General features: G+C 38.3%; 2 protein-coding genes across 6 annotated transcripts; one reads left to right on the top strand and one right to left on the bottom strand.

Moving 5' to 3' along the window:
- Positions 1-1,302: 1,302 nt before the first annotated feature.
- mcph1 (microcephalin 1) lies at positions 1,303-26,993 on the top strand. 4 transcript variants are annotated; one of them, XM_034551276.1, is made up of 15 exons: positions 1,303-1,399; positions 2,161-2,215; positions 2,316-2,407; positions 2,518-2,636; positions 2,772-2,856; positions 3,066-3,177; positions 3,262-3,393; positions 3,478-3,558; positions 4,256-5,338; positions 6,354-6,460; positions 9,127-9,164; positions 9,323-9,485; positions 9,583-9,660; positions 26,157-26,394; positions 26,495-26,993. In XM_034551276.1, exons 2-15 carry the CDS (start codon positions 2,182-2,184, stop codon positions 26,506-26,508), a joined length of 2,376 nt encoding a protein of 791 aa, XP_034407167.1. In that variant the 5' UTR covers positions 1,303-1,399; positions 2,161-2,181; the 3' UTR covers positions 26,509-26,993. The 4 variants fall into 4 exon arrangements, with proteins under 4 accessions (XP_034407167.1, XP_034407166.1, XP_034407168.1 ...); XM_034551275.1 differs by having other exon boundaries at positions 26,491-26,993; XM_034551277.1 differs by lacking the exon at positions 3,478-3,558 and having other exon boundaries at positions 26,491-26,993.
- On the bottom strand, positions 10,771-22,251 carry angpt2a (angiopoietin 2a). 2 transcript variants are annotated; one of them, XM_034551281.1, is made up of 9 exons: positions 22,033-22,145; positions 21,616-21,821; positions 18,257-18,412; positions 16,873-17,233; positions 16,330-16,457; positions 15,928-16,029; positions 15,090-15,256; positions 13,779-13,909; positions 11,549-12,347 (listed from the first exon to the last, which is right to left on the bottom strand). In XM_034551281.1, exons 2-9 carry the CDS (start codon positions 21,643-21,645, stop codon positions 12,175-12,177), a joined length of 1,248 nt encoding a protein of 415 aa, XP_034407172.1. In that variant the 5' UTR covers positions 21,646-21,821; positions 22,033-22,145; the 3' UTR covers positions 11,549-12,174. The 2 variants fall into 2 exon arrangements, with proteins under 2 accessions (XP_034407170.1, XP_034407172.1); XM_034551279.1 differs by having other exon boundaries at positions 10,771-12,347; positions 21,616-22,251.
- Positions 26,994-27,038: the final 45 nt, after the last annotated feature.

The raw sequence follows: 27,038 nt of genomic DNA, 5'->3' as shown, positions 1-27,038 counted from the left end.
GGACGTCAGTTAAACTGTGACTTTGGAGAGCTACTGCCCCACCATCATCAACACACCAAAATGAGGGATAACGGTGTTCATCCCTCAAGTGGAATTACAGAGACCGAAGTTGTTCTCAAGGCTTGTGGTGGACCAAAAAAACTTTCCTGTATGTTGTTTTTTGTGGTGCTTCTGTTTTATTTCTGAAATTGTATTTGTTCTTGTATTTATGACAGTAAATTAATGTGTGATTTTTGTAAATAATGTGACTCATAAAGGTAAAATGTAACAGTTTATAACAGTGTTAAATTATAAATTTGCTTTAGATGAGTTCAATAAAAAAATAAAACAATAATACCAAATGTGTTTACACTTGGCTTTTAATTGCATTTAAATTATGTGAGACTGTAGGCCAGTGCTGGCATGTGGTCCAATAATCAAATCAGTGAAACTAAATGCTGAATATATTATTAGCAAATCTTTTTTAACTACTACCTCAAATACCTTATTCTCTTCTTTGTACAACATAAGATATATTGTTCTTTCTGCGTGGCAAAAAACACAAATTATATTTAGTTAAAGCTTGATTGGATAAAGGTTGTCTTCCAAAACAATGTAGCTATCCAAACTGTTAAGACTGTCAAATGCAAATTGTATACTGTATTTTGTATATTGTTTGACTTGTCGGTGTCTGCAAAGACAATGAGATGTCTGTTGAGGTTATTATAGTTTTTTGACATATGTTTGAGTATTTAAGACAAGGACAACAGATGAACAACAGGCTGTGTTTGATGGTTTACATCAACTTCCACCTGAACACTAAATAATTTGAAAAGGTAACCTTTAGTTCTGCATGGAATCATATTCAACAAGGTCAACCTCTATCCAGGAGAGTCACGTCTGCTTGAGATGACACTGTTTCAGTGCAGTTGACATATTCCTAACCCAGCACTGTGCTTTACATGTAAAATGTCACCTACAAAAACATTTTCATGGGTGTGACTGGTTTAAATGTGTGACAGGAGGTTATGGAACATGAAAAACAGGCTACACACCATTGTCCTATGAACTTTTGACTGGAATACATAACACAACTAATTGATGCTTAACGCCTATAATAATAATGTTCCACCAATTTTAGTGCGGTTGTCGATCAAGATAGACAAGTAATACCAGAATAGTACTCCTAAAAGTGTTGTATGTTATCATATGTAGGTTTAAAGTAGACTTCTAAAGGGCCCTTCTCAAGGATACTATCTTGTTCCCTGTACCATCGCTTCTGGGCTGGAAGTGACGTTTGTTAGCGCTGAGCCAATGATAGCTCATGTCCCAGAATGCATTGCGTCACAAACTGCACGCGCGAACTATGTACACTGTAAGTTAGGTATTATTGTTGGAGTCTTTGTCACGGTGACATAAAGTAAGTGTACGGAAATTGTTGAAAAATACTGTATTCCTGCCTTTGTCCTGCTGCTAGTAAAACGTACGTGTAATATGTGTGTCACCATATTGCGGAAGTATTAGCCACACCAGCGTAAAACAAGTTGGTTAGCTCGTCACTTTAGCATCAAAACGTAGCGAAAACTAACGGAAGACAGCATCAACTGTTATATTACTACTTTCTATGCGATACATTTAGATATCTAACGTTAAGGATGTTGTTAAAGATGTGTGCTTTAACGTTACATGCATAACGTTTCAGTTACTAACGTGACATAGGCTGTCTATAGTTGGTTAATCCATTCGTTTGATAACTTCAATTCACGATTCTACGCGAACTACGTTGCTAACGTTCGGTTGTTTGAATAGCTTCTAAACATTAGAGTTAATCACTGCGTTTCAGTCAGGGTTTACAATAGACCACTGTACCTAAATAATGTATTTTAATGATGCAGATAGGGGTCATTAGACCGGTCGTTGCAGCCTCTGTCGTAAAAAACATGGTCAGACATATTTCAACAGTATCACTTTTGCCTTTCGGCTTTGGCAATACTTATTCCACTTGTTAGACTAATTCAGATGCTCAAAAGTATAATTAATGGACTGACTAAAGTGAAATTAATCCAGAGTTGCAACCCTGAGTGACACTGCTTGAACTGTCATGTTTTGTTTTTGCGTTGTTGACCCCAATTGGTTTAGTCAGCATCAAACTCAAAAAGTGTCTTCATTGGTTTTGTGTAGGTGAAGCTAAAGAGACCAGTAATGACCACAAGCAACAACGGTTCAGTTCTTAAAGGTATTGTACATCGTCTTAGTTTTACTGCAGTTAATCTGAGGCTAATTTTAACTTAATTGTTTATTGTGTAATTTTATAACTCTGTTCAATATGTTTGCAGATGTCGTTGTCTATGTTGATGTGTGGTCATCAGACAAAACAGCAAACTATTCTCAACCATTTGTTCAGCAGCTGCAAGAAATGGGAGCTCAGGTGAGTCTGCAGGGCACATATACACATTAACACGATATTGCAAGCCATTGATTGTTTTCAGAAAATTGACATGTGCACTTTGCAAAATGTAAATGCCTTGGATTTCACAGGTATCAAAAACATTCAATAAACAAGTCACACATGTCGTCTTCAACAACGGTCACCTGGCTACATGGAGGAAAGCCAAGAAAGGGGATATGAGGCTTGTCTCTGTTCTCTGGGTAGGCAGGTAAGAATGACGCTGAGAGACAGCTTCAACAATTCTATGATATTTCTCACTGTATTTTGATGAAGTGTTCCATGATATTGTTGTCAACCATTACTTAAACAATAATGTGGCTTATTTTTGGTAAATTATATCTAGATGTTACGATGACGGTGTTCGTGTGGATGAAGAGTTGTATCCAGCCTATAATGATGAAAGCAATCTTATGTTGAAGAACAAAAGAGTGAGTAGAGTCAGACGTACATGAGGTCTTTATGTTTAAGTTCAAGCTGTTATTGTAAATCACTGTTGAGCCATAGTTTGTGCTGATTTTTGAGTATTTTCTTCATACACGATACAAGATATAATGCTTTATTTCTTTGAAAGTATTCAAATATGCATTTATTTTCCTCCTTATTCAAAAATCCTTTTTTGTGTGTTTGATTCACGTAGCATCGTTGCATGCAGCCAAAAGATTCTCCAGAGAGGACACCTGAAAACGACAGACGCATGAGGAAAAAATTAGATAAAATGATGAAAGACATAGCTCCAAAACAACCTCTTGGTAAGAGATTATAACACTTTTAGAAACTTATAAAAGAAAATGTTAAATAACAAACTACATCCATTGATTTGTTTTTTCCCACAGTTACAGACGTGTCACCCATCATTATTGATGAGGAGAATGGAATAGTCTATAGCCCTGCATTGAAAAGATCAGATTATATGGCACAGCGTTTGAAAGACATGAAAGAGAAACGGGAAAACCTCTCACCCACAGGTAAGAACAGCATCAGTTGTACTGGATGATGAACTGACAAATGCCAAACCCCAGACATTCCCAGATACATTTTCTATCTTTCAGCTTCACAAATGGTTGAATCCTGCTCAACCACTGGGTCGAAGCCTTCTCTTGGGTGCACACCAACCATCCTCAAATTCATGTGTAAGAATATTTTGGTGTTACTGATCAATGGAAAATTGTAATGTGTTGAAATCCAAGATAGCGCTTGTACCTGGGCAAATGCTTCTTGAGGTTGAATCTCTGTTTGTGTGCATAACATCAACATTGATGTGAATGAAAACAGTAAAGAAATTACATTGAAACACTTTAGAACATAGTATGACAGCACCGAGCGTTTTTGTGTGTGGTCTCTTTAACTTCCTATGTGAACAGCTCCTCCTCAGCCTCTTGTTGCCTTTCACACTCCGCAATTTGTGAAGTGAAGAACAATGTGAAGCAGGAGCCGCTGCCTGTGGTTTTATATAGTAAGGGTCCTGGATAGGGCTGTCCTTGACTTAATAGATTCTTAGTTGACTAACTAACACTCATGTTGGCTAATCCACTATTTAATTTATACAACAGATCTCAAACAACAAAAATTCCCACAAAAGCACCACTTGAAATCTTGTGTTTACCAGAGATGTGCCCATTAGTTTCTTGGAAATAAGTCAACAACAGCTAATTGACTAAAGACATCTCAGTCAACTAAGACCGATACGATCGACTAGTCGACTAAGGGGGGCAGCCCAGGTCATTGAGAACAATTATAAATCCAGCTACACACTGGCTGAAAAAAAAAAACTAGCAACAGAAAGTAGCTAAACAATGCGCAATATCCTTATCTTTTTTCTGAATATAGATGACCAGTCGGATGATGATTCCAGTGCTTCTGTTGCTGAACCTGCTTACTCACCTGATAAGGAAGAAGGGAGAAGGCAAATTGATGTAATTGACCATGACACTCCTGAACAACGCCACAGGAAAGACTCCAAAAAGCCGTGGCTCTCACCCTGCCAGGATGCGCCAAAACAGACTTCAAGTCATGTCAAATGTCAAGACTTTCAGGACGAAGAAGCGACTAGACCAAAAAAGTCTCGAATGACCTCAGTCAGAAAACATCTAAACTCCGGAAGTTTATCAGAAAGTCCCTCTAACGATAGGAGATCTCGCAACAGCAAGAACTTTCATAAAGAAAAAAGTAAATCGGAGATAAAACCCTCTAGTCCATCACCAAACAAAACTGACAAGGGAAAGGCAAAAATGAAAACTGCTAAATCCTTCACAGAGACTAAGACACATTTTTGTTCTGAACCTGCAAACTCTTCTAGCTGCTTCTCATCACCAGCCAAATTAGGTGATGGTGCAGTTAAACTATCAAAAGAAACTGCTTCCCCGTTACAGAATAAACCTAAACAAGTCAGGCGATCTTTCACTATATCCAGTGACTCTAAAAGTATTGCCTCAGGTTCCACTGACGGAGCTGATGATGTGTTTGAGGACTATTTTTCCCCTGCCAACCACCACCCTAGATTAAAAAGACCTCCTTTGCCTAATCTGCCTGCGGAGAGAGACATTCAGATTCCTTTTGAGTTGAACCCTGTCCCAAAGAAGAGACAAATAAGAAGAAGTATTGGATCTGAAACTAAGAGTAAAAAAATGAGGATACTAGAAACAAGTCAGCAGTCTTATGCAAGCAGTAAGCCCCAAAATCATCCACAAAAGGATGCTAAAGAATCTCTGCCTGCGTTGGAGACTCCAGGTGCCGATCTTACACTCGTGGTCAAAAGGCGGAGACAAAGCACCTTGCCCTTCACCAGCACAACTACAAGTGATGCCAAGAAACAGAGAACAACATCAGTACCACCAACAATGTCAACAGAGGCTGACACAATGTCGGAGCTGCAGAAAAACTCTGTCAATGTCATTTCTCATACCTTTGAATGTGAGTAGTAAGGCTAGAAAGTGTATATTAATGATTATCTCTATCTTCATTATGAACTGAACAAAACAAATAATTACTAATGGTGTTTTAACATTCACAATGGTGGATGTTTGTAATCCTTGGGATTTGTTTGTAGTTTCAAAAGGTTTGCAACATGATTATTATTTCAAGGATTACAGATTTAATTCAGCTAATTTTCTGAGGATTTATTTCTGGATGTGACATTTTAAAAAGAATAATAAAGAAAACACTTCAATGTAACTAAATGAGGCCTTTTCATATGAATATTCTCGTAATATTCTTTATGTTTTTGTCTTTTCAAGACTTAATTTGTAATTAAGATTATGAATTTGGTTTAATACAGAGTTTGAGACATGTTCTCCCATTTGTCTCTGTTTCCTCTAACAATACAAAGACATGCAAATTAGGCGAATTCTAAGCTTTATCTGCCGGTGCATTTGTTTATCAGTATTTGATAGATGGGTTTAGCTCTCCAAGATTCTGAACAGTATAAGTCGTTTTGAAACTGGAGAGAGTTAGCGGTGGAAAATCAGACCTGACTGTCAATGGATCGTTATTACAATCTAAGACTTTTTGATTACATTTCTGATGTAAAAGAGGCTTACTGTATCAGAACACATGAACAACTGAGATTTGATGTTTAAACAACCTGTGATTTAGTGTCAAATTCGACCACGAATATCTTATCAAAAAGATGTTTTTATCTTAAAACACATCGAGACCTGAGAATATGTCAAGAGTTAACTTTATTCTTTAAAATAATGAATGATTTTAATGTGTTTAATCCTAATAAATTGAAGTGAGTCGTGTGTTACTTATCTGTTAGTAGTGAAGTGGTAGTAAGTAGTTTAAATATGCATTTTACGTTTTAAGGCAGATGTAATGAAGAGATGAGAGATCAACATACACACAAGACAGTGACTGCGGTGTGATAGCTTGAGTGAACCCCCGCCCCCCCACTGTTTTCAATTGTTTTTCTTGTTTTCAAATGTAGGTGGAGGAAATGTGCGTACAGTTGCAGCTGGTTTAACAGAAGGCAAAGAAGAATATCACAATAAAAAAGCCAGCTTTAGTTTTCAGAATATGGTTAACCAAACAAAGGTAAGAGGACATCATGATTGTTTTTAGTCTTAAGTATTCATTCTGATGATTGAATTTCAAGATTTCTTTTGGAAAGAATCAGGAAATTTACCTAAAAAAAATGTATTGATGTACATTTCCTTGTGGGACTGCAACAACAGGATGATCTGAGTATAAGTCACTAGTGGGACACTTACTGATTCATTAAAGATACTGTTGCAACATGGGATTGCACAATTTTAATTAAATATCTCCCATTTAGTCATGTACATACTTTCGTCAACCGTTTTGATGTTGGCAGGTGGTTCACTTTGACCTAGATACAATTTGTTTGTGTTTTTCACACTTTCTTAATTGACTTGGGTTCTACTTCATTTATCCTCAGAATCTTTTGCAGCTGCAGAATTTGACAAAATTCCTGACGTTCATGGTTTTCTGTAATTTAGGAAGTCCGGGAAGTAAGCGAAACATCAGTAGTGTGTCATTCTTTTTTAAGTATTTCCTCCATTTGGTCACACACTTCCATAGCTGTAGGCGTTTGACGCAGCTAGTCAAGAGGTTCTGTCTGGTCCGGAGGGCTTCCTGTGTTTTGCCTCTGATGGTAGCGTACAACTTCCTTGCTTGTGAAATGCACCTGGACTCTGTTTTCGTTACGCTGGTAACCTCAACAAGCTTTAGTTGAAACAAAGCCAAACATGACGTCATCTCCCCCAGAGATCTGTCATGGGGTGACTTTTTTGTAGCCTGATTACAGCGATGATGATAGTTGTTATGTAGTTCTGTAAAGATCCTGATAATAGATTAATGTTCTAATGTGAGGCGGTATCAGAAAGCACATCCATCATAGCTGTTGGAGGTCACACCTGCAGGGCTCACCGGTCTTTGAAAGCGCAATGATGCAATTCCTGTTGCTCGACTTTGAGAACAGGAATTGTATAAACAGCAAGCAAATGGGCTGAAGCCATTGAAATGGTTAGAGTAAAAACAAAAACAAAAAAAGTAACTCTGAAAACATTGAAATCTAAAGCTGGTAGATTACATGCATTTAATGCAAATATTAACATTATTTAGGCTCATTTTGATGTTATTTCCCATCACTCTCCCAATTCCATCTCTCTACTCTCAATCCTCTCAACCTAATTATGATTTATTTAAATAAAGTCAGTGTTTTTCATAAATCCTTTTGAGCGTAATATTCCTTCTGAAATAGCCAAGAGTCAGAAGAAGTTGCTTTGACTGAGTTGACAAAGCATGTTATCTGATCATGTGTGTCTCCATTGTATTTCTCAATGCAAGGTGATCTTCAGTTGTTACAAGTGGTTATTTGGATTTTTTAAATATGTTTAATTTTATTTTTTATTGTCTCTCACAGCTTCAAATGACCTCAATCTTTGCAGAGACTCAGTATCCTCATCTCTCTTAGGCCCATTTCAGCAGCCCTCATGGAGACTCACTCATAGTAAAGATTTCCTTCATTTGTGCTGGTAGCGCTTGTGCTGCAGTTCACACCAGCTCTTTGTCAGAGGCTCGTAATGTCCAACTCATTTTTCAATGCCTGTGTTTTTTGTTTTGCTGCCAAAGTCCCCTTTGAGGATAGCTTTAGAATAGCTGCCCATGTTTTGAGTTGTTTGACTTAGTTTGAAAGACCCAAAAATGAGCAGATTTTCTTGTCAGCTTTTGGCATTTCTGAGGTGTTAGAAGAGACCATTAACAAAGTGAACTATCAAAACATCCTTTTGAAGAAAACTTCTGTCAGGACAACCGAGGAGTAGCAGCCACGGGGTGATGGTAACCACCTCAATGACTTCCCAACTGGCTTATCTGGGACAATGTGATGATGGTGTGGGAGGGACCGTTGGACCGTTTTGGCACCACTGTGTGCAGCAGGCCTTAACCCTAACTTCCAGCTGGGGGACCAGATATCAGTATATATCAGTGTGGCAGGAAGCGCCCGGTGGTCTGTATCTGCTCCTCAGGTGTTTGTTTCGATGATGGCTCGCTGTTTTGGGGCCAAAGTAGAGGCTGGATGGACCACTGTCCTCAGGCTACACATTTACAGTTCCGTTTCGGTGGCTCTGAATATGTTTTTCTCCACTCATGGCCTTGGTGTTTGATTTCCTTTTTGGTCTCTACGTAGTTATACATCCGGCAGGGTTGTTGAAAGTGCACGGCCTGTTTGGCTGGTGAATCCTTATAATTGTACCTGTTCAGTTCTGTATCGTTCAACAAACTAGCTCACAATACTTACACCCACAAGAAACAGACATGCATTACATTTCCCAGTGTCTTTGAGGCCTTTTTTTATTAATAGATACTGTGTTATCAATGGTAGTGTTATGGCTAGTTTAAAGTATAGATTTTATCTACATAAAGTTCACAGATTTCAGTCCTACAAACACAAGCCGAGAAAACAATCTAGCCAAATCTGTTCCACATATGTTTACTTGTTTACCTACACCAGACAACGGGGAACACACTAGAGCCTAAGAACTACTTCCCAAAAATAAGATAGGTGTGAAAGCATTGAACACAGACTCATTTATCATTAAGAGCATATTGCATACGGGTTTAATTTGATTTACACAATATCAGTTCATAAAAGTTTTCATGATCATAAGGTAAAGATACATTTGGTTAAGAAATTGTTTTATCCTGTCATAAGTGTTGTGTATTTATCTTTGTTTCAGGCTATGAAAACATTGGTCATGACAAGCATGCCCACTGAGTAAGTACAAACATTTCAAACTGTTGGTCTTAAGATACATGTCAACAGCCATAGATTGCTCACGACAGTTTGAATGCATTGGTGAGAAAGCAGGTAAAAAACTACATCTTGTTTAAGCATTTATGTTGGATGCCTTCTACTCTGTTCACCTCTTGTAGGAAGCAGAACACGTTGGTTCAGGTGGTGACGGCACTGGGTGGTTTTTCAATCGTTGACCGAGTTTGTGAGAGCACAACTCATGTTGTGTCTGGGGGTCACCGGCGGACCCTCAATATTCTGTTGGGCATAGCTCGTGGCTGCTGGATCCTGTCATTTGAATGGGTGTGTAGTTTGTATGTGTTTTTAAGCCATTATATGATAGTATTTAAAATGATAATTAAGTGTCTTACTATCTTGTGTTTACATTTCTCCGGAGTAGATCCTGTGGTGCTTGGAGCAAAGGCAGTGGATTCCAGAGGAACCATATGAACTTTCAGACCAATTTCCTGCAGCACAGGTGAGAACCAATTCTACTTTAGTAAGACAGTAAAAGTGTCTAACACACGAGTACTGCCAGCATTAACCTTCATTATGTTTTCCCAGATACATTTAATTTCATACTTTTATTTCATGGCACTAATCAAAGTTTTTAATTAATATTATATGACATTAAATTAACAGATAATAAGGTTCTTTATGCCTTTGCCTTTATATTACATTCTGAATGTGAAAGAAATCATGTAGAAGCCTGTAGATTTAATATTGTATGTCAATTATTAGTATTAACTATATTAATTAAGTATTATTTAGTCCTGGACTGCAGTGCAAAGCTTAGATCCACGCTTCACTTTAATAAACTTCTTTTACAGGTTTCTTTTAAATTAAAAAATAAAATGTAAGTTTTCTAATTATATTTTTTTCTGTGTATCAATCATAATAATAATAATAATAATAATCCATTTAATTTATATAGTGCTTTTCAAGATACTCAAAGACACTTTACATTATACACCGTAGACACAGCTACGGGGAGCAATGCAGGGTTAAGTGTCTTGCTCAAGGACACATCGACTAGGGCGGGGATTGAACTACCAACCCCTTGATTGAAAGACGGGCATGCTAACCACTGACCCATAGTCGCCCCAAATACAGTATAAATTATATTTGCAATGCCCCTTTTGGATACTCAAAACTAATAAAGGCTCGTAAAACTAAAGCCAAGGAGTTGGATGGAAACCTACACATTTTCATTGCCAGTCATCCATTTTCAGTTGGCTTGTTTTTCCTGAAGCATCCTGTGTGAACTGTGAATGTTGCCTCTTCCTGAACTCGTCATTCATGAATCTCTGTCGGCTCCTGCTACCACGAGTGTAGACGTTGGGTATGAAGGCATGTCAACACATTTTCCTTCTTTAAATTGCATGTCCCTGCGGCCGTTTATCATTCCTTTGCTCTTACTGCACACCCAGCGGTTGGCAACCTTTCTTTTTTTATCTAGTTTCTGTAGCCTGTGGACCGCGATGTTCCCTTCGGTTGCAATACTTTAGAAACTACAGTTTAAACAGACAATTTTCACAGTGAATTTTTATTTACATCTCAATGGGACCATCATGGATAAATAAAGACATATTAAATGCTTCTGTTCAAATAAAGATACAATTAGTAAAAAATAAAAGGACCAACACCTACATGTTACCAATGTTACCAATGATCAAGACTAATTTACAGCTGTATTGGATTAATCTGATGTAGTACTGTTCCTTGATTTTTCAGGTATCTAGTTTGCTGAATTAGCCAAAAACAAGACATTCCCATTGAACCCCAATTGACTGTCACAACGCTGCATAAATCTAAATCACATGAACTGTGATAAAGGATATTATCCACATTGCCCACTATTAGCTATGCCTATTGCACTCTTCTTAAAATGTGGGGATTACATGTGAAATGTGTAGGTGAACTGTTTTAGTGACCTAAAAGCAATGACAAGAAATGAAACTTTTGAACATTTAGAATTTTTATTTTGTTCTTGAAAATAGACATTACTGAACAATATGTGGTGCTCTGGCAATTGTGCATTCACCAGGCTGTGCATTGTTAAAGTGTAGAACAGGACTGTTGTGGGAAAGGAGTTTAGAGTTGAGGCTTATGTCTTAAGCTCTCTGCCTTGTGTTTAATGTTCAACTACATAACAGCTGGTAGAGCATTACAAATAATTCAGAAATGTAGCTTCCTTACTATCACAGATTTATCATAAATGTTGCTTGTTGAAGCTTCAAAAGAAACATAACATAAATAAAGAAATACATTCCCAAAATACTGCGAAAAGAGAATCGTCATGTATGAGCATGTGGAAAGGTACTGCAGAATTATATCAAAAGAATTCCTCCTAGTGTGAATGTGCAATGAAATTGTTAACTAGCTAGGACTTGAATTTCCCTCGTATACAATGTTAAATATAAAACTTCTTATAAATCTACATATAAATTAAACAACAAATGTACATACATTCTCAGAAAAACAACATTATCTGTAGAGAAACATTTTCTGTGGCATTTTTTACATTTTCATTTTAGACTATGGTACGACATCTGCATGTTGTACCATAGTGTCCTTTTTTTACAATGACATAGGCAGCTGTTATTCAAAACAATGAAATGGATGATGATTGAACTAAATAAAAATCATCATCCATTTCATTATGTCACATTTTAATCTTCTGTTTGATGAGCTAGATTTCCCAGTGTAATTACTATACCCATAGTAATCTATACATACCACAGTCATACATAGTTTCACTATAGCTATTTGTCATTTTGACAGTCCATATGTAACAATTTCTTGCAACAACCCATTTGATTTAAATTATTAAACATAAAAATGCACAAAATATGTCTTTTTCCAAAAGTATGTAAAATATGTTCATGAAGTGCTTTGGTTTACTTGATACTTCTTATTTTTGGTTGTGTTGTATGTTGCTGTTTGTCAGACATAATTTCTCACCCGGTTTGTTTATTCTGAGAGTGACGGTTCAATGGGAACCTGAGAAGTCTGCTGGTCTGATCATCATTGTCGTGGACTTCAGTGAGTAGCCCGAGCCTTTCCAGTAGTACCATTTGATTCCATTGAAGCGATTTGAGTTTTGGCCTTGCTGGTAATACATCCCATTCAAATTGGACGGACCGCAGGCATCAAACCACCAACCTAGAACATTAAAACAAAATGTGTTAAATGTATATGTTGTTAAAGAGGATAATGCAAGCAACTCTGTGCGGGACAGGGATGGTGTTTGCAGTCTTTTCTACAGTGTGATACAGTGACCGGTTTTAAGGAAGGCCGAGTTTGGTGGGCTCTTTCATACGCGACTCGTGTCTAAATGTTTCATGGTCACAGGGCAAAGCTATAGAATGTACTCATATATTACAAACTGTAAAGCTCCTTTTTAGAATTAAACCATCTTAACTTAAACTTGTAGCAAACTCAAACAAATTAAAATAGTAGACGTATGCCGGCTTTGTAAACTGTGCCATCTGCAGACTTGCCTACACTTGTAAAACCTGAAGCCTTGAGTTTAAAAAGCTTTAGTATCTACTCCATATATGAGTAATTGAGATTTCAAAGAACAAACAAGCATTAAATACATATTTAATAAAGCGGTTATTTGGCTTCTATTTAATGAACAGCATTAATGCACTATTCACTTTGCACTTGCAGCTGTAACTTAATCCTTAATTTGGCATCACACGAGCAGCTGGAAGCCTCTTGTGAAAAAAGTGGCAGTACACACTCTTCTGTAAGTGTCATGGTGTCAAGGCAGCTAATTCACATTTGGCAGCATCTAATTGGATGTGACAGTAAAATTGCTACTGCTCTTGTCACTTATCGTGGACACACACCCTTTTGTATCAGTGTGTGCTAGGAAGAGACTGACTGATAACTTGGTTTATATCTTTAAGACTCTGGATTCTGTGTTTTGCTCAGCAGTAATAACTGGGTTGTCATATGTAGTCCATAGGAATAGCATGTATGTCTGTAATCAGCGATCAAGAAACCTAATATTTCAGTCAAAAATATACAATGAATAGGGTTCAAAATATGGTTTGACATTATTAATGTTCTTACAGCTTCAGTACATTCATTACAACTTTAGTTCATTCAAAACAGGCAGCTTCATGTTTGTAATGGCAGATCCTGCTTTACTCTTTTCACTGGGTCAGTGCCACTCAGTCACCATTGAGCATAATGTGCATATGGAGTCTCCTGTGAGGGGTCTCTCATGGGAAAAAAGGGAGAGGGTTAGAGACAAACTTCTGGCAGCAGAGTCACTTTCAAGGGAATGGAGGAGGTCCTTTAAGTCCCAAGAGGAGAGAAGGGAAAGCTCTGTTCCCAGGCTATTAATGTCAGCCATTGTAGGGGCTAAATTCCCCAATGAGTTGATCAGTGATTAACTCTGAGCTAATTGTGCTCTTTGACCTGACCACAAAAGTACGGGAGCCCTTAAAATGCCCTTGAAGATTTCTGTGGCAAGTGCCAAGATTTGTGTGGGTGGAAATTTGTTCCACACAAATCCTGATATTTGTATTTTCCTGACAAGCACAAATATTCAAAAGCACAAGTTACAATTGTGTTTCTTACCCCCTGTTGTCAGTTGTGAACATTTGCAAACACATTTGTCGTTGTCGGCATCCTTTGTACTGAAATCACTTCCTGGCTGGCCGATGCTGCTTATTTTGCCTGCTGTTCCACTGAAGCCTTTAAGGTGTATCCTGTAGAATGGAAAAGGAAAAATGAAGGAAAAGGAGGAGGAAGTCTGTGATTGGTGTTCCTCAAAAGGCAACGTCCAACTCACTTATACAGTTTGGCCATAGCTTCTCTAATGCTGGATCTAACTGAACTGGATCTGTGGTTTTGCCATAAGGACTAAAGTACGTGCTATTTGCATCACAATTTTGTTCTCTTTATGATTTTCACAAGCAGCTTAGTGGTTTCATATGTTGTCATGCTATTTACATTTTTTCCTGAAGAATTCGCATTGTGCTTAATGTATAGCTTCTTTGTAGGAGTTATTTGGAATTACTGAGCCAACTAACTGGAGACCTAATTGGTCATAGTCGAGTAGACTTAAGACCCGAAAAGAACTGTGTTGAATTGGAGTATTTCAAGGTCTGTTTGTCAAATTCAAAGGAAGTATCCATTCCACTCCTGAAATCAGCTTAGGTTCAGAAAAGAAAAGACTTCTGGAGATTGTGTTATTGCCAAGATGTGCAGCCCGAATGTTAGACATCCAAGACATTTCATGTATTTCCTATTTGTCAAACACTGACCAGTTTTATTACATTTTCTTTGGGCTGATGCCAGAATGTCAGTATCAGGAAGTAGCCAGTCGTATACAGCAAAGAACCATCCAGAGGAATTTCTATAATGTGTTTTGCTTTTAAAAAAGTAGTCGGAGGTCAACATTTATGACCATGAGCTTGTTTTCTCTAAAGTAGGTTTCAGGTGATAAACATATGTGTGATACGGTCCAAGAACACATTCATATGATTAGAAAGTTACAGCCATTATGTTTTTAGCTTTGGGAAAATATTCCTAAATTAAATAAATGGCCATGACACTACATGAGTTCTTCTAAAGATGGTGCTTTAGAGATGCTTTTGATGTGCTCAAGAGTGTGCTCTGTTACTGTTGCCTCTGAATGTTGTTACTAAGAGAGTTGTTAATTCCTTCATAATAATTTCAAGACTTTGAGTTTTGGGCTGCGCTTTACGCTCCTTGACACCAGTTGTTGGTATGTGTTCAGGATTGCACACTTCAAAAGCACTGTTGTCAGGGAGATGCATTATTTGCTGATCAGCTTCTTTGCCCGTAATAAAATGTTGGCTTCAAACAGAATTGCAGACGAGCATCTGACACGCTTGCTTCTTTGATGTTGTCAGTACAACGTACCTGTAATTTTGTGCTTCACCTTCGAGGGAAAACTGGTCGTACTGTGAGAATCCAGAGTTTCCTTCCCAGTCACTCAGCTGGATCCTGAGATGGTTGGACCGTTGAATTGTCAGTCTGGAGACAAACTCATTGCCTAACCAGAATTCACCTGAGGGGTCTCCAAACCCCTGTAAAGGACACAAAAGAAATGCAATTAAACCTTGTTGTTTGTAGGTTGCTTTGTCCCTTAGCAAAGCAGCAAACAGACAGGACTACTGTGTACATGTCTTTGCTATTCCACTGAAAGTTTTTTTTTTCCTGAAACTAAAATCAGAATACTTGAAATACTTTCAGCAGTTACACAAAACAATCAAACATATTCACGTTCATATTGAGATATTGATAAGAAAGTATGCCAGGTGAACATTGTGGTCGGGATAAAGGAAAGTGTATGAATGCCTTCCTCTGTAATGATTGCTTTGTCGGGATTTAAGATTATTTTTTGTAAAAGTGTTGGCCCATTAATCTCCTACTTGAAGTTGACAGTGCTGGTTTATTGTTGGGAATAATCTAGTCCCCTTTTTTATTACAAATGTTAAGCACAGTTTCAGATGCACTTGTAGAAATATTAGATATAATATTAAATCTGGTGCTTGAAAGTTGGCAAACTATAGTGATTTCAAAATGTTGCTTGCATAATTTTCATGAAAAGCAGCCGTGTTTGTAGTTGCCTCTTACAGAGCAGACTCACCAGGCTTTTAAAACACTTTCAGTGCTCACTGTATTGTGCAATAGAGATGAAAACCGTAGCCTAGGTTGTATCATTTTAAGGGAAGAATTTCTTCTCGATTGCTTTTACCTTTCTGTACTCTTGCCACGTTCGGTGAAAGTCAACATGGCCGTCAAAGCGTTTTTGTAGTACGGTCCACCCTCCTCCTTCTGTTTCCATGTCACAGAAAGCCTTCAAACACAAGGTAAAAGGAGTTGCTGCAATCGATACTTCAAAATGAATGCTCTGTAAAGAATTCATCCTCATTTGTAATTTGACAATGCCGTCGTATTTGAGTTGGTCAAAACCAAATGTTAATTTGTAAGGAAGAGATGCAGCATTTAAGTCAAAGTCTTATTTGCTGAAAAGTTTCTAAGGAGATCACAGTTTTAGCTCAAGCATGCGTCATTAATGGAAGTCTGAGAACATTGCCTTCAAACACAATACTGAACAATACATCTAGTCTGAATCAATTTAACAGAATGACTTTACCTTAACCTCTATTGTAGTGTTGGGTAATGTGAGAGTGTAGACTCCACTTTGGGTGTTTCCTGACTTGAAGACCGCAGCGCAGTCCATGAAGGTGGTAGGAGTGTCCTGCATCATGACAGTTTTGCTCTCTGCAGAAAGAAATCATGCTTGTTAATTTGACAACACACAATTGTACGCCGTTTACCTGTCCTCCTTTGATAAGTTCACATCTTCTGAGGAAAAAAAAGGTCACATTCATTGCATCAGTGTTTCTGCTTTTACCGTGAGGCATGTGGTAATTAAAGTTAGGTGAACTTTTCTTTTGTGCAATCCAAAACAATAACACAGAAACACACACACAACGGCTTAACAAATGAAACATAGGTTGCATTTGTTACAGGGCCTTTTGATTGGATTAGTTTGCGTAGGCGTTTCATTGATTTCAGTGGCTACAACCGACTGTGATTGTCATGGTAGCTCCCAAGTGTGTTGTGTGTTACAAATATACACCTAAAACTTAAGAGTGCATGAAAGAGGTTATGATGAGCTGAAGTGCAGACTCACCTCGAGCTGAGCTGACAGAGATGGTGTGAATGAGGTTGTTCACGGTGTCCAGCAGCTCCTGCTGCTGACGCTGCAGTCCAGTGTTGTTGGAGGAGACTTTGAGCAGCTGCAGCTCCAACTCACCGATGATGGCTGTCTGCCTGAGTATAAGAGCCTGAAGCTGCTCTTTTTCATCTCGGAGCATCTTCCGCTCCACCTGCCTCTGCTCCTCCATCTCATCCACCTTTTTCTCCAGAAAGCTGTTTTTGTCATTCAGCTTGCTGATGTCATTCGTTTGGATAATCAGTTGTTTTTCCAATTTGTTGGTTGACAAGGAATTTTCCAGCAGTTGGCGCTCAAGTCGAGTTGAATGATGAATTACCTTCAAACAAAAGAACAAGGTGAAGCAGTTAAGTTGGGCTCTGTCCAAGAGATACTTTGTAAAACCCTCCATTCATCCATCGGTAGATTTTTAAATGCTCCAGACTGATGTTTAGCACTTTTTACTTCACTTTAGCCTCAAAAAAGGCTTAAGATCCTCCATGGTTCAATTTGTTTCTCCACAACCGTGCGCAGCATGGTCCCAAGTTTAACTCACAACTGGAAACTGGTTGGGTTCTGCGTTTGACATTTTACTTTGAAATGACGCCGTTGCATTTTAAATTCTCAATTTTTATGTTTAGTACAGTATGCAACTTGCAGCAAGTTAGAAAAAAGAAAGACAGGCAATTAGTCAAATATAATTTTGATATTAAGTTTTGTCTTAGTGGATCAAGTTCAATACAAGCTCAGTTTGCCCCTCTAGAGTGAACAAACTGCTAAATGGAAAAAAGTGGGGAAGAATTCCAATACAGCAGACATACCTGAACAAGGGAAACGTTCAAAACCCACTACTTTCACAGACAGACGTATTGAACTACACTCTGGGGGTTGGGGACCGTGCCTCTAATTTCCCAGTTAGGAACTGAACTCAGCAAAAAGCAGGTTGTTTACATGGATCCTAGCTGTCTCCAGTGGAGCTGTTGATGCCTTTGAACAGACGGATGTCTGATTGTGACAAACTGATAGACCCTTTCAGTGGGAATACGAATGTGCTAATAACAGGAAATGCTGTACAGTTGGCTCACATAAGGTCATTGACGTGTAGCCACAATAATAAACTGACGCAGTCATGCCTGTTTTTCCCTTCGCTTATTTTTTTGACATTATTTAATGCGGTGTATCGCTGAGCACACTTTGGCCTCTTCGATTGGAAAGAATGTTAAGCATATTCATGTTTTCATCTCATTAACAAACACTTGCACTGCTTTTTCATAATACTATATTTTGTTGCCTCGCCTCCTTATACGTAAACTTCAGTTCACATCATTCTGTGTGTGTAAAGCTGCATGTTGCACAGCCTCACCTGGGCCTCCACATTGGTCAGTTTCCTCGTTTGCTCAGCGGTTTGACTCAGCAGGTTGGTTCCAATTTCAATCATCGTAGCCGTGTGGTTGTGTACAGCAGTCTGTTGGAGTTGGACCATGTCTTGCTTCATGCTGTCCTGTATGTAGTTCTCCAGCTGCAGCACAGATAAAGACAATTAGCTTGAGGAGTCATTAATTGGTATCATTAACCAGAGGTTATGTAGTGCATGCACAATCCTCTATTACATTCACAGGTAGTTCACAGACTGATGTCGCTCACTGCCATCTGTTTCTGTAATGTTGGACACACAGTTGTCCTTGTCACTTCTTCTCTGAATCAGATTCACCCTGGTTGTTCAGGTGCTCAATCCAGGAACTCACATTTTTATGAGTGTTCATTGAGCTTCATTGAGAGTTAAGTACTGACAGTTAATGATGATGGACATACCGCGTTATTATTTTGTGTGTAGTCATGCTTCTTAAAGAAAGTTAAGAAAGAATGTGTTCAAAATGTCAGATTTTCAAACTAAAGCATGAAGTAGAAGCCTTGCATATTTAATTATTGTATTATTTTACACACCAGCCGTATCATTTTATTGAATTAGTTAACCACGGTCCCTTCTGTCTGACGGAAACATCGTGGTGGAAGGCACAATGGTCTCCACGTAATATATAACGATGGTATTATCGGTTGGAAAAATCTGTATTGCTATCAAATTTCGACTACTTTTATGCTATACATGCAAGAGAATATACAGTACATTTACAACCTATGTTGGCAATAGATTAATGGTGATATATTAGAGGTTTATGATGAAGCACCATTGTTCCGTTAGTGCTATAGGGACAAAGGTGAATAGAACTATCACATGACATGGGTTTTTTAACATATGGTGTCAAATATTTTTACCCTTCTTTAAATTAATTTTTAAAAAGTGAAAATTACTAAATGGTAATGTTTTCTTTAACAAATTAATTCATTAAGTTATTCATATCTACTTGACTCAAGATGATAAAACAATTTACACGTATGATGTAACTTATCATATCAAACCTCTTAATCATAGGAAGAATACAATGAGCATGGGAAAAGGTAAATGATTCATCTTTACAAGATTTATCCTTATCTACCTTACAGTATTGCCAGATTTAGACCGAGACCAATCATTAAGTTATTTCCTGCTTGGTGTTCCTGTGTTCCTGAGTGGCAATCGGGTCACACGACTCGTAAACAGGATGGAAGTGTTGAGTGAGGAGTTACATCCTTCATGACGGTGTGACATGTGTGTGTGAGTGGAAACCAGAGTCAGTTAAATATCATCAACAGTAAGTTTGCCTAATCACTTTTGTTATTTACTCATCAGTCAGCGATGCAACCCCAAACAGCCTATTTTAATTTTTATATTTTTACAAACAACATCTGCAATCAGTGCTGATTTAATTTGTCTTCCTTTCATGACGTCCAGTTTGTTTATGTTCTTGGAGACACAAAAGGATGTCTGGTAGGTGGGAGGCTGTCATTTGAAATGTTGGCAGGATGTCACATTTACAGTCAATGATCAAATCAGTTGTTTACTTTGTGCGCCTCAAAGGCGTCAGGAACAAAAGACTGTTCCTCAACAAATTGTTTTGCTCAGTTGTTGTCAGCCGGTGACTCAACTCCTTCGATCAATCAGGCCACTCGTGAAGGAGCGGGTTGTAACCTCAGTGAGGGACTTCCATGTTACATTTCATCCTCCTGTCAATCCATCTATTTACTTTACCTGCTTATTCCTGTTTAAGTTCACCTTGAACAACATGGAGTGGCTACATTTTACCCGATGCACTCTATTATTTGAACTCTGTTTTATCATTTTTAATAAATCAAAGTTGCACTCAACGCAGTTGCTCTAAGCTTGCTACCTTATCTTTTTTAATGTTTTATCTACGGTAATAATGGCCATAGCACACTTGCCTCCTGACATTTACAAAGATGAATTCTACCTCTCTGTTAATACAGAGCTGTAGTAAGGTTTCATATATAATAGTGATAATCTGTATTATATTTGGATGCAATAGTTCTTGCAAATCAATTCTGTTTTACATTATTTGACACCTCTGCTGAGATCTCTTCTCCCACATGCATCTTGTTGTGCACAGTCATTTGGTGAAGGTGCTCAAGTCCTCCCCCCCCCCCCCCCCCCCCCCCCCCCCCCATTGACACAAACAGCTCATGTTTTATCAGCCACATCATTTATCAGCAATGCTTCTGTGTCTGTAAGTAATATGCAACCTGTCACTACACCAGCCTTGCTGTTGGACTGTAAAATGTTCACTTGTGTTTTAAGCAGGCTTTGATTACTGAGGCAGCACTTGAGCTGTTGGGCCCTCTGAGCTCTCGTGTGGAACAGATCAGAGCTCGTTTTGTGTTACAAGACGAGAATTGTGTGATCAAGCTGTGAGGTGTTCTTGTCTTGTCTGGCTCGTCTTGTATAGTTCTAATCAGCAATCACACTCCGAGGAGGAAGAAGAGAGGGAGCTAGACAAGAGGCCGGTCACTTCTTTCAGTAAGTTATGGCTCAGCAAGCTGAAAGGGAAGTATGCATCCCTCATGCGGACACCTGTGTTGAGTCTTTGTCAGTCATCAGACCCTTTGTCTTTTAGTACGGAATGAAAGTGTGTCACAGACACTCGGCATCTTTTTATATTGGTTTCAATCAGAATAGATTCTCAAAGAAGGTGTGTGGTTGTTTATGAGTTACATCTCTGACAAACAACTTTCTAAAACTACACATTTAGACAGCATTGTTTGTGTTCCTTTGTCCATTTTTAACAGATTTTGTTATGTCTTTTGTTTAGTGGAGCAGTTTCATCATTCTTTTATTTAGTGCTATTGGTCAAGCCTTACTCATTTCAGTGTGGTACTTAACAAAGAGCTTTTGGTTCGGTATGAGCCTGAATCATTTGTCCAATGGATAAAAACAAAGGCAGCAGCTTTCCTGGAAGTCAGAAGAAACACATTTATTTTCCTTCCTGTTGTTAAAATGTGCCGATGTTTCACATGCTAAATAAAGTATATTAGATAATCATACACATATTTTCATGGGAAATCTGATCAATGTTTCATAAAAAATATACATAATGCACCATACTAGGTGTATGCTTTTCTTTAAAATGCTACCTTTCCTTTTCAGAAAATTAGAAAGGAAGTATGAATGTCTACAGTGACACCTGTGTAGAGGAAGTGTAGCTCATCAGCACATGTTGTCCACTTACACAGCATAATGGTCTCTGAGATCACTCTAAAATCACTAAATCAAGTCATTAATATCACAAACTAATGCATTGGTGTGATATCACGGGTGTGACACAACTTTACCTTCAGCAGCCACTGTGTGTTGTTCTCCATGATGATCTCCAGTTGTTCCAGCCTCTGAGCCGACTCCTCGTTGTCCTCAGGTCCATCTTTTTGAACTGCATAGTTGCTGCTTTGGGTTTGGCAGTTTTCCTGCTCCGGCAGCAGAAAGGTGTAGCTGCACGGCCCATTTTGGATCTGATATGGTCTCTTAGCAACAGCACTGTATCCTGTCCCCAGACCAAGGCAGAAACTTAAAACTAGTAAGTCCACATTGAGCATCTTCATAGTAGATCTATTTACCTCAAATTAAAGTTAGTACAATTATAGCTCCTTGGATTTTTAGGTTGTCTTAAGCTTCTCTTAATGACTAGATGGCTTTCCCCGGCAGCATCGAAGTGTAAACAATCCTCCTGAGATTCTGCAGATTCCTTTTATTACCTCTCAATGGTAGGAGGAGAAAAATCCATCAGGAATTAGAGGTAGTGTGTCATTCCCTTTAGGTTAACTGTGCCGGACTGCATGTGCTCGCTTTTTTTCAAGCCCCCAACCACTTGTTTGAGCTGCCCATGGCTCCTCTGATTAGCTGTGAGTTCAAACCACTCCCCCCTCACTGCAGCCAGCCGCTGTGCAGATCAGTGAAGTGGAGATTCCTTTCAGTATTCACTCACTTAACAACACAGAGGAGCAGATGCACAAAACTACACACGTTCCACTATATCCTCTGTAATACCCACATGGGTTTTTTTTCTCCAGTTGAACAGCTACTCAGGATGCAGCTGTGATAGTAGCAGTGTCCATTCATTAAAAGGTTTCCCGGTCCACAACAAACACACTTGCATCTTTGAATGGGAGATTCAAAGGAAAGATTAATTAATTCCAAATATTGTCCTCCTTTGTTCTTTGTTTCTGCTTAATCTATATTATATGGTTAATCCCCAGAAATCTACTAATTATCCCTTTTTCTTGAGACTCTTTTCTTATTTCCTCTGTTTATTTCACAAGTTCATAATGTTATAAAACATTCCACAATTCCAAGATCTTCCTTTGGGTCTCAGGGTCCATAAAGTCTCATATAATGTTATTAGTCCAAAATTAAGTTGCCACTTGCTGTTCTCTGACCACAAAATAGTTCCAACCTTTTGCTGCTTTATGGTAGATGAATAGAAGATTCAGATGAAATGTACTTGGCAGAACTCTGTCTCAGTCATAAGTATTATGAATCATATTATTCAGATCAGGATATTGGTTTCTGTTTACCCTGATAAAAATAATTGTAAGCGTAGGATACCCTGTTAGATTGGAGATGGCAGCTCTTGAATATGTGGGTGGTTGTCAGTGTTTTCTGTAACCTGTCCCAAATTTCTACACTCTGTCTACGCTAGCTTGGAATAGCAGGACACAATGTGATCCCACACGGAGGAACTACTTCACATTTCATTTTAAGTGTGTCCCTTAGTATAAATACTGTAAATGATCAAAAACTTAATACTTATGCAGATTCTTCTGGATGGAATGTTTTCCAGACGTATTAAAAGTAGCATTGGCATTTTGAGTTGTGCTCTGATGTTGTTGAAAGGGTGGAGAATTTTCAGACATCCTTTTTAGCACAAAATGCCTGAAATACTCAAGTGAGCTCTATTTCTGTGGCTCTTTTTTAGTAGAAAATGGTTCTGAAAATGAATCACCCCTGGGTTACTTTTTCTATATATATATATATATATATATATATATATATATATATATATATATATATATATATATATATATATATATATATATATATATATATATCTCCATACAGCTATAAAACTGGTATATGTTGTAATGACTATCGTGCCAGACATAAATGTGAAGTTTAGGGTATTTTCCCCTAATTGCAGCATGATCCCAACCTGTTTTTTGTTTTTTTGCTGAAGTCTGTCTGAGGGCTCTCAGTCACAGTGGGGAACAGAGTGCAGGTGTGTGACGCAGAAAAGGCATTGATATAGGAGGATGTTGTGTCTTGTGCTGCAGGAATGTGCTTCCATCACAGACGCGCTCTTATTAATTCAACAGCTTCACTCTTGACGCCCGAACTGTAAAATCCCTGACAGAAACCATGTTTCAACAGTCTGCAAAATAGCTGTGGGTATATTGTGCTTCATGTTTTGTCCTGAATAGTCATTTAGCTTTGGCATAGCCACATTTTAGTGTCAACTGCAACTTTTTTCTTTTTTCTCTTGCCAGGAAAAGCTCAGAATTGCCCTCTGCAGTTGCATAGAAATACCAAAACAGAATTGTAGGAAGTAGGCTGATGTCATACTCACTGTATAAGGGAAATGCAACATATTTAAAGAACATTACCAAAGAGGAAGGACTTGCCGTCATTCCAAAAACACTGACTTTTTTCAGGTGTTCAGGCTGAATCACTAAAATTTGAATGGCAACAGTTGTTAAAGGCACAGATGAAGACATATAGCGAAAAATGAACATAATCTCATGCTACGAGCAGACGATGTGACTTCTGCTGAACTATCACACAGACACACTGTATTTCACTACACAGGGCTGTTTGTTTATTCTTGCCTGGTATTGGTTGTTCCGGAGTCGTGCACAAGAAAAATTGAAATGCAGATTAGTGGCTGCAAAGACATTGATTAGGTTGTCAGAGTAAAGAGGTGGAATTTCACATGTGAAGAATAAATACATATTTGCTGGCACTTTACAATGCATCGTGTTGTAACAATTTCAAGAGTGTTTATCAGAGAACGCTTACTGGCATCTATGACCCATTCTCTAGAGATTTGAACAATTAGCGCAGTGATACTGACAGATGCAACAGACAGATGCAACAGACAGACTTCGGTTTAATAAATACAGAGATGTGGGTCATAAAAAAAATTATCTTTAATTATCTTTAACTAGATGTTAAATTAAATGTGTGCAAATCCGAACAGCTGTTGAACACAACTCAGACTGCACTGTATATACAGTATAGTCAAATTGACTTTGTCTTGCTGTCTTTTTTATGTCACCCTTTTGTGTTGGACTTTTCCTCCTAGTTTTAAAGCCTCTGTTGGCACATAATATACCTTACATATAGTCTTCAATCATTGCCTTTAAAGTGCACACTGTGGGTTAATCTTAACTTGACCCGTGTCTCTGAACCCTCTGACCATCCCTGATTACCTGTGTGAACATTGACAAAAAACTAAAAGCATTAACGCTTGTTTCCTGGCATTCAACTTCAGAAGAGAGCAGATTGTCCCCTTCAGTTTAGCAACTGACCCTTGCTGGATACAGAGTGCTCAGAGCATCACTCACCAAACCGAAGAAGAAACACAACCTCAAAGAGATTCACATGCTCCTTGAACTTGCACGTAAACTGAAATAGTGCTGAATAGTTTGTTCAAACGTTTTTTTATTTTTTATGTAATAAACTGAGCAAGAATCGAGAAACATTTACTCATACAACTAGTTATTGTTTAAATTGGCTTTAACGGTTTATTGTAGAGGCTTTTTTTCATTCTTACAGCTTCTGCTGTATCTCTAGCAGCCACCTTCAGGACAGTTTCAGTATTGAATCTCAGTTTCAAATTTACTGCTGTGGTGACTTACAAGTTAAGTTCTTCTGGGTTAAAGTGAATACTTCATTTATTATATTCATCAGTGAGAGAGGCCACATTTATTGTCATCAATATGTCAGGTTGGCGGTCCATGGTCCGTATTATTGTAATGTTTGTGAGAGAAAATACCTGTGACTCATGTGAGACACATCCTTGAAACGTGAGAGTTTCAATCTTAACCCTTGATTCACCAGAACTACGCACAAGGAAAGTTTCTTGAAAACCCACGATGAATGCTAGGAAGTATTGCAGTCACAATGGTTTTGAGGAGTTGATTGAACAATCAGAAGGATGTTAATTAAATTCATAATTCACTGCAAGCCACACAACACAAACTCAATATTCTAAGTTGTTAAAGCCCCTACATACCCGTAGTCCACTCACACAGGTGTTTTCACCAGATTAGACCCTTTCTCTGGACTTTGTGTGCAACATACTGTACTTGACTGACAGCTCCATCACTCTCCAGTTAGCTTTGTAGCACTGGTATGACGGGACTCTTTAAACCATTATCAACTAGGGACATTTTGACATGTCACTGCAGGAAAATTCTAGGTGTGAATAATAAAATAGATTTTGGTTGAAAGCTCTTGGTTGCTGCTTCAGTTTCAGGGTCGTAGTATTGTGCTGTCACACTGTCCCTACCATCATTAATGTACTCTGCTGGTTGCCTAGTAACAGGTCCGAGCCAATACATAGTAAGTAAGCATGTAAAACAGCAAATTACTGTTTTTACACAGATATAATGTGTTAATGAGGAAGTTTTAGAGGTGCTGGTAGGGTGATCTTTATTGTTTTGGATTGAACACAGTTTCCAGTTGTTTAGCTAAGCTAAGCAGCTTCTGGATGAATTTAGACATCATCATCTAACTCCTGAACATGAACAGCTTCTGTGTCACTGTGCCCTAAATGCACCTCGCTGAAAACTGATCGTTAACTGTCAGTTTCTCGTCCCAGATCTGTCGTCTACAGAGGCACCTGTCTGCCGGGGAACACCAGCAAGACCTGTTCCAAGGCCAGCCAGCCATGTTTGTGTCCCGGCACTCCCAGCCACCCGCTGAGAGTCTGGTGGAGCTGATCCAGCTCTGTGGAGGAGCAGTCTGCAAATCTGTTCGACAGGCAGGTATCTGCATCGGAAAGTACAGCGGCAGGAGACCAGAGGGAAGCAGGATCCTGTCGGAGCAGTGGGTGCTGGGTAAGATATTTCCTGCCAATCTCTGTGTTAAATGTTAAATTCCTTTATTATGTCACTATTCATTATTTCTCTCATTATCTTGTGATTTTATTTCAGATAGTATCACACATTTGAAGCGGCTGTCATATGACAACTACAACTTGGAGTAAAAGCTGTGAAGTTTAGTTTTAGTAATTTTATGTTGAAAAGTGCCCGGTCACTTATCCTCAATTTCTAACTTAGTGTTCCTCTTGTGCTGGTTTGTCATCTTGTTTGTGTTCAGGGTCTTTAAATAAATCCTCTCAAATATTCAGTTTTCAAAGAACTTTAGTCCACGGTTACCATGGTAACCTCTCACTTCTGAGGACTATCAACCATTAAACAACGACCTCAGTTACTATAAACTCGAAAAACTGCTTTGACAGTGCATTAGTAGTAACCACTACTGTATAATGGTGTGAACAACAAGACATTAGAGTGAGCGTTGAGATTGTTTTAATTTATAACTGTGATTTTAAAAATACTTGCTGAGCCAGTTTAACACTTAAATGGAGATAACATACTGTATCCGTATAGAAATGTTCTGTGATGCCATTGTTAATAAATACTTTTAATTTTGATGGGTTCTCTTATATTCTGTGATGTAATTTTCAGTTTTACAGGTT

This window comes from Cyclopterus lumpus, chromosome 15, assembly GCF_009769545.1.
Source record: "Cyclopterus lumpus isolate fCycLum1 chromosome 15, fCycLum1.pri, whole genome shotgun sequence".
NCBI classification, from domain to species: Eukaryota; Metazoa; Chordata; class Actinopteri; order Perciformes; family Cyclopteridae; genus Cyclopterus; species Cyclopterus lumpus.
This window is presented reverse-complemented; position numbering and strand designations above follow the sequence as displayed.